This window comes from Anarhichas minor, unplaced genomic scaffold, assembly GCF_050575085.1.
Source record: "Anarhichas minor isolate MPS153535 unplaced genomic scaffold, ASM5057508v1 ptg000003l, whole genome shotgun sequence".
NCBI classification, from domain to species: Eukaryota; Metazoa; Chordata; class Actinopteri; order Perciformes; family Anarhichadidae; genus Anarhichas; species Anarhichas minor.
This window is the reverse complement of record NW_027466449.1, coordinates 3,851,984-3,864,366: the sequence shown is the minus strand read 5'-3', so window position 1 is coordinate 3,864,366 and position 12,383 is coordinate 3,851,984. Positions and strand designations below refer to the sequence as shown.

Here is a 12,383-nt window from a genome sequence, read left to right as displayed (position 1 = left end):
TGCACTAACCTCTTCAGGTTGACAGTTTCAACTCTGCTGCACCTCCAACCACACCCAGTGTGGTTTTCCATCAGTGTTAGGTGTGGACTGCAGTGTGTCTATCTGTTGCACTAGTGACAGTGATGTAACAATGTAACATTGCACCACAGTGCAGTGTTGCAACATATTTGAGATGCAGACACATGAAAGACTTAACTGCTGGATGGCAGTAAAAGCAGAATATTCAGCATTTGTGTAGTTTACTAACTAAGACTATAAAAACTGACAATGGGAGCAATCAGCTATCTATATATATATATATATATATATATATATATATATATATATATATATATATATATATATATATATATATATATATATATATATATATATATATATATATATATATATATATATATATATATATATATATATATATATATATATATATATATATATATACACACACACACAAAAGGACAAAGCTTTCTCTGTTCTCCTTGACTCAAAATTAAAAGTCCTGTGCTTGTAATGAGGCAGTGCCATTGCACCACTTAATCCATGTAAATCATGTGTGTCGAGATGGATTTGAAGTGAAACGTGTGTTCACACCAGGAACTTTGAGCTGAAGGAATCCTCCTTCCTTCCCTTTGTTCTTGTCTTTTGGTCTCCTTTGGCCTCTGATTTAGTTTGCGGCAAGCGGACACTACCAGCCTCAGGAATGGCACTACTCCCATATCCACAATGCCATTTTGGGCCCATTTGGGGAACTGATGACAGAGGATGACCTCAACCTTATCGAGAAACAAATTGAGAACCTGCAAGTCATGCACAAAGTTTCAGAAGTTGAGAAGGAGCTGGAAGAACTTGAGCGGGAGCTTCACCAGCTCCTTCCAGTTTCTGCTGCCCTCAATCAAGGGCACTTCTCAGTCAATCCAAAGCAGGTACATGGCCAAGCTGAAGATCTTCCAGCCTGGTGCAGCAAGATTTCTACCCTGCTCAAGAGTATGGCCATTCTTCTTGCCACCCTGGGGGGGAAAGAGATAGACATCTTGGATCTAATATGTCCTGGATATTCTCAAGAAGAGGCGAGGAATGTGAGCCCAGGTCAATCGGAACTAGGAGAATCCGTTTGCACTGGCTTAATTGGACGATCTCAGTCCTTCTCAACAAGAGAGGATGTAGAGAAGGAGATAAAGCAGTGTGGAGTTTCAGTGAAGAACCTCAAGGCCAATTATGAAATTCATAATGAGCAGTCTATAGATAACAATGCAAATAGGGTGTACATGCGCAAAATGTCACTCCCTGTGGTCAGTCAGTCTAGTTATCGTCCAGAGACAATTTGTGAGGATGATGTCCCTTGTTCCTCTGCTGAGGTCCCTCAGTCCCATACCAATGGAGATTTACCGTTAGTGGAAGAATCAATCTTACCACTTGTTGAAGAGCCAGTTATTATCGCATCTCATGCTCCTAAGTCGTATGCGCCCTCTGAGGTAATGGCTCCAACTAACATTGAACACTTCAATCAGGTTCTTTCTGCAGACCCCGTTTTAAATGATGGTCAATTAACAAGAAGCTTGGAGGTTCAGACAGATCTAAGCTATGTCCAGGAATGCATTGAAATGAGGAAAGAAAGAATTGTCTTCCTGTTCCTTGAACACTGGCGGAAGTATACCATCTCTGAAACGTACCAGACTAAACATACTGGTAGGAGAGGAAGTCATTTAAACGTGGGCTTGGAGGACTACAACCAATTTAGTGCACAGATCGGTGGTGAAATGCAGAGCGAAGACGATAAACTCCTCCTTTTCATGAAGTCGAAGCAGGTGGTAGGGAATCTGATTGGCCACTGGAGGACAATTATGAGTCAAGTGCCCACACGCCAGATCCGCAGGCTGAGTCGTGCCCAGATGATCTACTGGCCAGAGCACTTCTTGCCCCACATCAACGGCTCGCCTGTGAGTTATAAAAGCCTAACCCTTGACCTCTTCATGCTCGGATACTTCCAGTTGTTGGAAATGAACATGTCTCGCAGTGAGCGCAAATTCCGCCACCTCTTGTGCTACGAGATGTTTGACCGTCTTGGCAGCCATAAATGGGAGGTCATAAGGCAGTTTCACAAGGAGGTCATGGAGGAAATTGAGAGAGGGAAGCGAGACTGGGCGGATGGTTTTGAAGACATAAAACACAAGTATTTTGGAGACTCAATTGATGGGGGAGGTGTGATGACGGCTTCTCTACATTCCATGTCTCCTGACATGTCCATTATGCAGGAGTCACTCCCTCCCCCACCTTCTCATCCTCCACCTCCTCCACCACCTACCCATCCTGCTCCACCAACCCCACAATCAAATGTTTCTCAAGCATCATCACCTGCTGCCATATCTGACAATGGCCAGTGTGTGGTGCCGGGAACCCTGCAGAATTCATTGGAGGAACATACTCGGGGGGATTTAAAAAACAGTGAGCAGATATCATCAAATGGGGCAGTAGTTTCTAATGGAAAAGGTTCAGAGCAGGATCATACGCAGAGCTCGACAACTGAAACTGAACAACACACTGCTGCAACGGCAAAAGCCGAGACACTGCAGGACACAACAGAAAGCACAGGACCAGATCCAGTGAAAGATGTTCCGCCTCTTACTGTTAAAATCATACAGGAACCCGATGTTGATAAACCTCCACCCAGGGATGAACATAATGAAGACTCAATTAAAGTGATCTATGAGCTAAAAGAGTTCAGCAATGAGGAGATCATCAGATACATTGACCGAAGCTTTGCCTTTTGGAAAGAGAAGGAAGCTGAGCTTTTTGATATCTAACAATAATGTGGACTAAGGGTTCACTAAAAGACCAGTTCACCTGTACAACCAGAGAGGAAATGCATAAAAAGCAGGATCAGGTAAACTAACCTGCGAAGTGGAGTATGCTTCGAAAGGAAACTAATCTGGTGTGTTAGCTATTAGGCGCACGTCACATAAGGGACTTAACTGCAGAAAAGCAAAGAGCATCCACTTAGCTGTACTGACTTTACCTTTTGTATATGCTGAAGTGGACGAAAAGAAAGCATGTGATGTCAAAAGACACACAAATTTGCTACAAGCATATATTTTAGAATTGTGCTGAACTGAGAGCTTTTTTAATCTAATATGACTGCCATGGCACACTACTTCTAGGAAAGTTATTAAAAGGAAAAGATTTGCCATAAAAGTCATGTAGTGCGTTTGTTCAAGACATCTTTGTAATGAAAGACATAACTGGTAAATCTTTGCACACTAGAAATAAAATACTGACAGTTTGATAAAACTAATCAATTCATTATTGATACCCAGTAAGAGGGAAACACATTCAAATCATTTATGGGAGCTTTGTTGTTTGAAAGCAAAGGTCTTTAATGGGTTTGCAAGAGTTTATGGTTACTTTGTGGTTCACAGATGGCCCTTGTCTTCAAGCCTGAGACTGTGTGCTTTTGTTTATAGACTGTGTGCCTGTCATTATATACTAAAAAGATGAACAGGAATGGTAAATGCAAGGCTTGCAGAAAGCGATCTGAGCTTTTTCATTAGTAATTCACAGCTCAAAATTGCAAAAAAAAAAAAAAATTCTGTCAGCAAATTTAAGCATTAATTTGACAAAGCTGTTATCAACTAAAGTTAAACATCAAATCAAAGATTGTAATCGTCCGTTCCTTCATTTTTGTTACTCTGTTCATAATTTGAGTGTTGTTGAGAGATCTGTTCAAGCTTCACATCATTTAAATGTGTGATCCTTTATTATTTTGGTTTCTACATTCCTGATGGAAATAAAGTTTGTTGACATTTTTGTGATTAAATGACTTCAGTAGTTCTTTCCTAAAACATTCTACTTCAACTGTTGCGGTTACTCAACTGACAAACATGGCCGACGTAATATTTCAATTATCTGACATACAGTATGTACCAATGAAAGAGCTATTGTCTAGCACCGATTGCGTAATCCTCGGCTGCGACATTTGCAGCAGTGAAGAACCACACTATGCTCATAGTGTCTCTTCTGTCTCCATCAAGATTACCTTCGCATAACCCTCTTAGCACCACCCGCTGTCATGCTATCTGTGGCTTACAGGAGGCATAAGGAGGTTACAGTGAATCTTCATCAACTCACAGCCCAAAAAGGAAGGCAGTCAGCTGGTAAACTTAACGGCCTATACATAGATTTGCATTTATGTACAGTATTTGTTATAGATTTGGTGAAGCTATTGCACAGTATTGAGTGCGTGGTGAATGTTTTTGATACTACATTGAAGTTCTACAGTGGAAGTCATGAACAGAACTACCATTTGTTCCACTTGTAATCCATCAAGCTTGCACACTGCACAAGGTCAAATATTTGTATTTACAGAACTGCTTAATACATATGCGATTGACCGTTAAGTCAACACTAAGTCCAGACAATGGAGAGCATTAGCAAATAAAACATAACAAAGACTGTTAAAGTTGTTGAATTGATATTGACTTCATTGTCTAGGAAACCAGATGGAAAGATTGTATTAAATCTAAAACTATACTGTACAAACCTGGCAACAGGTTGTGTAACTGACTGTTTATAGTTGATCTAAGCAGAGGTCTGCTCAGGCGTGACATAGATATCCCGTTGTAGCCTGTATCCACATCAAGACTGAATCGGACTCGCAATGCATGTCAAATTCGTGACCAACGGCAACCCACAAGAACATAATACGATTAGCTAATAAGCTGTTCCTTTAACATGCCAGCAATAACACTACACACGTCGCCAACTGCTACCAGCACATGATTTCTCGAATATCACCAACATTAGCCAGATGAATGTGGCTGATAAAAGTGAATTCAGAACTTCTTCCTCAGAGGATTATTGGAAATTTTGAGAAACTTGCCTGTAAACAATATTTTCATCTATCATCAATTGTAATAGATGCTCGCCAGGCTATTGCAATGTATTGGCTACACCCTCGGACTCAAACGGATGTAGTCTGTTGGCGCAGAGGAAGACGACCCGTCATAAAAACTAATAACCTTTTTTGTTCCATTGGGTATAGGCTGGGTAACAGAACTTCATTTCTAACTGGACAGGTTTGAATCTTGTGCGGAGTTTGCGTGTTCTCTCCATGTTCATCTGGTCTCTATTCAGGGCTCTAGTTACCTCTAAAAGACACCCTATGTTGTGACAGCAGATGATTTCACTAATGATCTTAATGTTAATGTGACTGATTAAATGAAAGTCAAATGTGCAGTGCATAACAGTAACTTTGCTGAGCTTAGAGGTTCAAAAAGTCACTGATGAACTACTTCCACTCATGCAAGTTGGTTTGTATGGATGTACTAACTCAACTCTGCAATACTGCACACTCTAATTATTTGTGCATGTCCCTTTCCTGCTGATCATACAACATAGCTGGTATTGAATGTTGGATATGACCTATTTTTAAGTACCAAACACAAGTACATCTTTGATGACATCTTTGGATGAACAGTAGTAAATAATTATTTATTAAATAATTAACTATTGTTCCAATAGCAATACAACCCACAATTGGACATTTTATTAATTACCATCTCACATGTGCACTTCATAGCAAATTGATCAGCAAATTTATTTATTTTTATTTTTTTTTCTTGCTCTGTAATTCCCGGGGGAATCATTAAAAATGTACCGTGTATATAATCTTACCTGGGATAATGTTTGCCGGGGCAAGTGAAATGCTTCAGTCAGAGGAATGTGAAAGGGTAATCTATATCTCGTCAGGTGAAGATGAGAAATCCAAGATTGCTGCCCTCTTTCTCTCCCCCCGCTCCACCTCCGATTACAGCCTGAAAGAGAGAAAAGGATCCAGTTACCGTTTGTGTGCGCCATCTGCCAAAATTGTCCTGTAAAACAGTGTCCTGTCCATTGAGAAGGCTTTATCTTATTTTACAGAAGTAGGAGAAGAGAACCTATTGTGAGTGTATGTGTGCTCTATTTGCTGTTGTAAGTACATACATCCGTTTACACAGTACGCTGTATGCTCTATATACGCAGTTCCATAAAGCCCATTTGTCAAAGGTTTGACATTTGAGAATGTGTATACTGGACTAATAAGTTGAGCTAATGTTTCATTACAGATTTGCTATGCAGGTGTTGTCCTGCTCTCTCCAGCATGTAGAGAGGCTTTATGCGAGACTGCAAGCATGAAGCACATCAATACCACCTCTGATTGAGGTTTTCAAAGCCCTTGACCTAACAATTTCTTACAACCACCATAGTATTACAACCACCTTGAAACCCTAGGTAACTCAAGTTTCAGTAGGCAGGTTTATTGAATGAATAACTTTGCAGAGTAAGACCACGGAAAAGCCAATTTACTGCAACACAAATTGATGTAAGTATTTAAAAACTAAAATGAGTGTTTAATGACTTTGTTTTTACACATGTGACTTGTGTGAACTGTGGGAGACCCTTTATTGCATTGAACACCAATTCAATTGTGTTTTAGATTATTTGTATTGTTCTAATAATTTCAGCTGTTATAGATCAAATTCTTTACTGACTGGCATGGGGCCCCTATCTCTGTCCCTCCACAGGATGAGGAGGAGGCTACACGCCTGGCATCGATGCCGGCCTGGAGGAGAGACATGATGAAGAAGAAAATGGATGAAGAGAGGTGAGTAACGAAGCTGTGTTGCTCTGCATGTCTGTTTTTTTGTCTCATCTTGTACCATAGTCATTATATCCTGGGCCAGAAGGGGGAGATTGCGCTCATTGAGTTTAAATATGTTAGTGCGTTTGTGTGTCTCTCAACAAAGATAACCTTGGAAGTAAGGACGGGAGGGTCATGCTAAAATTACTATTATCTGTATTAGGTAGACTGAGCCGAGGTATCGTACCGGTGGGGATTCTCTCTCGGCCGGAATTATATTCAACAACAGGCTGGAAATTATTCAGAGATTTATTCGGTGATGATGCAATAGCATCACACAGTTCCTGCAGAGTTTTATCAATGTTGTCTCATCCAAAGAGAGATCTGGAGGCTGTAAATGATGCTGAAGTAAACCTAATGTGTCTGAGACAATCTTGAGATGCATCACAGTGTAAGATAACACAGTATCTTGATGGAAGTATACGTTCTCTACGGTTTTGATTAAGTGTATCTCTTTGTGGCCAGTGTTCAGGTGAGATGAGGAATTCAAACAGTACTAAGTTGGACCAAGAAAACATTTCCTGCACCATTACACCACCATAATGTCCCATATATTCCAGATAGAATGGACCCATTGACACAACAGAAAGTGTCTGTAGTCAGTGTTTTTCAACTCTATAAGCATTCAGTTGTGAATGGCATGCTTGGATATTGCACTGCGAGAGGCCCTTCTACACAACACCATTGTACTGATCCTTTTCATTAGCAGTATTTCATGCCCTGCCTGACGCCTGTTAGCTTCAACAATTGATGCAATTGATGTGGACATTTATTATCAGTGATTATATTCACTCAAAGAAAATCTGCTAATTCACTGCAGAACTCAAAGTCTTGTTTCTGGTGCCAGATCTAGCATTTCTGGCACCAGTGCTCGTATTTACAAAGTATGCACAAAGGCATATATTATGAAGCCTTATTCCCATTAATGCAACTCGAGCAGTAGCTGAATCTGTGGTTTGTACAGTTTACTGAGGCACAGACATGTGTTAAGATAGTTTGTAAGCAAAGTTTTCCTTTAAGAAAAGTGGCCAGTGTCTATTTAGATGAGGATGAGATTATACAAATCTAGGGTACCTGCACTGGGGTCTAAGAGTTAAACCTAAACAAAAGTGTTTTGACTGGCACATGGGGTTTGGTCTCCAGTATTAGATGGCATTTAACTCAAGATGGTTTAGTTATGAAATGACAGAACGTGAGACGTCTGGAAGAAAAGATGACAAATTTGTTCCGTTACAATCTTCTAAAAATGCTGTGCTACAGTCTTCATCTGTCTCCACGGTGTTGTATGAAACGTTGTGTTGATCCGTTTAGAAAGATATTTCTTACTTATTGTATAGCGTATATAAGTGTTCCATTGCAGTCATCTCCACTCACTGTTGATTTTTTAACATTCCCTGTTTTGTTTTGTCATTGGTCAGCCTTATAATAATGTCCTACTTGTTTTGACTCATTGAATAACTTGTTGTTGCCGTTTGAGATATTTACACCTTTTCTTCTTCTGCTTATGTCCTCCTGATGTGGCAGGGAACAAAAAAGGTAAGAAGACATTATTTATTCCTCACAATAATATTTACATTAACCTTGATGATTGGAGAAACAAGTGTCCTGAATTTCATAACTGTGCTGGAGACGAAACATTTGAAATCAAGTCTTCCATCTAGTGGCCACAAATGGTCACATTATGTCATGGTGTGGTGATAAAGCCTGTTCGGGTAAAACAGTTAAACACAGGATTATTATATAGATGAATCAAAACTAACACACTGTTAAACCACAGAAACAACTCTTGGCCATATCTTTACTAATTAACCTATGGCCAAACACTATGAGTTGCTCTGTTACCTTGATAAACCGTAACACCGGTGCTATGGCTAGGCTCATGCTAACGCCTGAAAGTAGTCCTCCATACCAACCCACTCACCTGTGTTTTGGGGCCTTAAAACACTCTTCCTGCGGGCTGTTATAGGTCGCAATGTGGAGTAAGTAATGGCAGATATGCCTACGAGTGTTGTCTAAAATCTACTGATATGAAAGGAATCGAAATACGTTGCTAACATTGCCGTGTTTTAGTACTTAAGGAGAGTTAACTTAGCAAAGCTGACTGTTACTAAGGTTCGGTGTTTCGGGTTCAATCAACTGCCGCTATAATTTCCATGTGTTTTAAACATTTTGCTAATTATTCCCACGTGTGCTGAGCAGCCCATCCCATTATATCAACAGAGTGACGTAATGTTACGCAATTCTTTTGTTTTTCTTCACCCTGCTGACCTCAGTGCTCAAATACACTTCTGTCACAGTAGACATTTTGGCATATGTGAGCAAGAGAAGCACAGGTGTATGCTATTATGCTAATTGATAAGATTTAAAAAATGATTGCATCCCATTCTGGTGAGTTGGTCCCAGGCTCCTGGTGCATGCTGGCTCACTGTTGTGGCTTTCTGGGACACTTAATGGAACCAAGCCATCGTTTACAAAGTTTGTTTCATATGTGCCTCTCCTGCCATAAACGCTTCTGGTTATCATATTTGTTTTCTATTCGTTAGTTGCTTTGTGGAGCTATGTACAGAAGAACTTCACCACACAATTGTACTGTGTATGAAATACACTGTATTACCAAAAGTATGTGGGCAGCCTGGTCCACCACACACAGCACAATTTTTTATGGTGAGGGCTTTGTCCTCTGGTTCCAGTGAAGAGACATCTTAATGCAGCGTTATTTAAGCCCAGCTTTGTGACAAAGGCCCTCTCCAGTTTCGTTGTGACAATGCCCAAGCGCACAAAGCCAGGTCCATAGTGTTTCCAGTTCCCAGTTTGGTTTTGAAGAACTAGACTGACCAGCAGGGATCCCTGATCTCAACCCCCCTACGAGCCAGACTCCAGACTTTTTGAATGAGATAGTGGTGTCCAAACACTTTTGGCCATGTGGTGTAATAATAGAGTAATAATAGAGTAATAATAGAGAACAAGATGCATGACTAACACATTAGACACATTAGAGAATCAAACTAGAGTACTAATTGTTTCTATATTGTAATATATGAACTGGTTTGATGTGAGATTTTTTAGAAGGCCTATTATTAACAAATTCCCTTTTAAAGAAAACCTTATAAAAAGCTTCCATCACAATTCTAACTTCCATTTTTTTTTTTCTGGCCCTTTGTCCACCTTTCTTCATGGATGCATCTAGAAAAGTGGAGCAGCAGGCCAAACAGGTGAAAGATATGGAGGAGAAGACGGAGCTGGAGCGACTACGCAACCTGGGTTACGACGAGACCAAGCTGGCCCCCTGGCAGCGACAGATCATTCTGAAGAAAGGGGATATAGCCAAACAGTGAACTGGGCCGTCTCTCCCTACAATCCCCCGCTCTCCTCTGTACCCTGTCTTTGACCTCCAGAAACACAGGACCATACTGACCATTTGCTGCTGTCCACACCGGCTTTGAGGCTCAGCGTGGGTGGCATTACTCACCGCCCTCCACTGAAAGTCTCATTGACACAAACTCTTGGTCTTTTAGTGCTAACAATAACTATGACAATGTGCTGATTCTCCTCGCTTAAGACGCTTGCTATAAATGTGTCCTTAACTCAACTAAGGTTATCTTGTAGTATCTATACTTGCTTTCCTCTAAATCAATCGCAGCTATTTCCCATAGAAGAGTTGCTGAAACAAACAGGTTTGGGATAGATTGAAACGGGCTACTTGTGAGCATTTTGCCATGGGTCATTGCATGTCTATTTTCCCTCCATTAGCCATACTTACCATTATGTAATAAATGGAAAAGTAGCTCTATTACAGTTGTGTCACCTGAAGGTGGCATGGACATACTCGGCAAATGCTTATTAAACCCTGAAGCAGCTAATGCATTCTGTATGTAGACAACATCATATCTTAGTCATCGAAGCACTTTCTAAATTACTTCATTTTACTGCCAGAGCTGTAATCCTAACAGTGCTCGAACTAACTCTGTTTCTTTAGGTAAGTGTGTTGTCATTTGGACTATTGGTGTATATGATATTTTAAATAATGTAAAGATTCTGTAGCTGTGCAAATTGAATTTTACAAAATATCACTGGAAAAATGAACCAATTTAAGTTTTTCTATATGTGACCTAAATGTTAAGCTGTTGTGATCATGAATGTGAATTGTTGCATGCATGTGTGTATCGAGCATGTTGTCATGTATTATTAAGCACATTTGGACCCAGGACCCTAGAATTTCAATGAAAAACAAAATACAAACAAACAATCCTGCTAGGTTTCTTTTTGAACATGGCCTTTCTAAAACAACAACAACAACAACATGCCCATGTGAAGTGCAGCATCCATCATCTGCACACTGAATATTGCAAAGGTAGAGAGAAGACATCAGTTTGTCCTGCGTCCTGTTCCGACCTTCGCCCCACTAACCTGGAGGATAAATCTTTGATGAGCAGATCTGCTTGCAGAATACAGACTGTTCTCTGTCTGCAAGTAACAGCCGTAACATTAAAATGTGCTGTTCCTTAGATAACGTCAGCTGTGTATTCATGATCTGCAGCCGCAAGTGTGAAGAGTCCGGTTCCAATACTCAAACATCTGATTATAATAAGGTGAACCAGACTTACACAATGTACTGTATAATTCACATTCGGGTAGATAGAAGGTTGATAATTATACAGCTAATTTTATTTATAATTTCTAAGCTGTTCCTTCCAGTTCCAGGTTTTCAAACATTCCTAGGATTCACACATCTGTTGGGCTTGGGTTCATCAATTTGGGTTTAAATATTGAAATGTGGGAAAGCTGTGTTGAATGTTTGTGGGTAACATTTGAAATGTGAGCAGAGCATGAATTAAGAGTAACTGAAGCTCACCATCATGTCGGATGTCTCATGCTGAGCGTGACACATAAGTGTTCCCACACGATGGAAATGAGTCCCTATGGTAACTACATTTATGTTGGATGTACAGTGTTGCAGAAGTAGGGTATCAAGCGTACACATGTCATGAAAGACATGGTCCTGGTTGGGGAATCATTTGGAAATATTGAAATTCACTTTCATCGGATGCCATATGATGCTGAAATTAAAAATGATGTAAACATCATTGCCATTTGATTTTCTATATATATATTTAAACTCTGTATATAGTGACCCTCTCAGATTTTTGTTGTTTCATTGTTTCCATATTGCATTATATTACATGTCTCAGCCTTGCTTGAATAGAATGTTGGCTAATTCATGTTTAATTATATTTTCGGACTGTTAAAATGAAGACAATAAATCTTTAATCACCAAACAACTTCAGAGTGTGTTTGTGTTACCTGAAGCTTATAATGTTTTTGTTGAGGTTGATTCTCCTGAGGTCATTTTTGAGGACTGCTATTGTATTGGACTGAGTTATTGAGGGATATTTATGCTTTCAGAAAACTGACTATGGGTTTTAACTCCAATATCAGGAACATTCCACTTGAAAAGTAGGGAAATTATGTATCAGAATTGGATTTAAATGAATACATCTAAAATACCACTATCGGCAAAATAATGATAATGCTAAAGTTGGAAAAAATGGTAATATCCAAGGAAACATAACTACGAAAATTGATAAACTAACAAAAACGTTCTGCAGATCTATGTTACATGCAGGAGCGTTTCAGACACTTTTGACTTTATTTACTGGTTACTGCTTTAAAAGAACCTGTATGAAACTCAAACCAATATTTCTGAAAT

The 12,383-nt window shown here is 39.7% G+C and overlaps 1 protein-coding gene across 1 annotated transcript in view; it reads left to right on the top strand.

Moving 5' to 3' along the window:
• Positions 1-10,059, top strand: part of espn (espin) — a 37,480-nt gene extending 27,421 nt beyond the window's left edge. The window contains exons 13-15 of the mRNA XM_076090854.1: positions 6,561-6,640; positions 8,201-8,212; positions 9,864-10,059. Coding sequence (XP_075946969.1) covers positions 6,561-6,640; positions 8,201-8,212; positions 9,864-10,011 — 240 coding nt within the window. The 3' untranslated portion in view covers positions 10,012-10,059. The remainder of the gene's footprint in view (positions 1-6,560; positions 6,641-8,200; positions 8,213-9,863) is intronic.
• Positions 10,060-12,383: the final 2,324 nt, after the last annotated feature.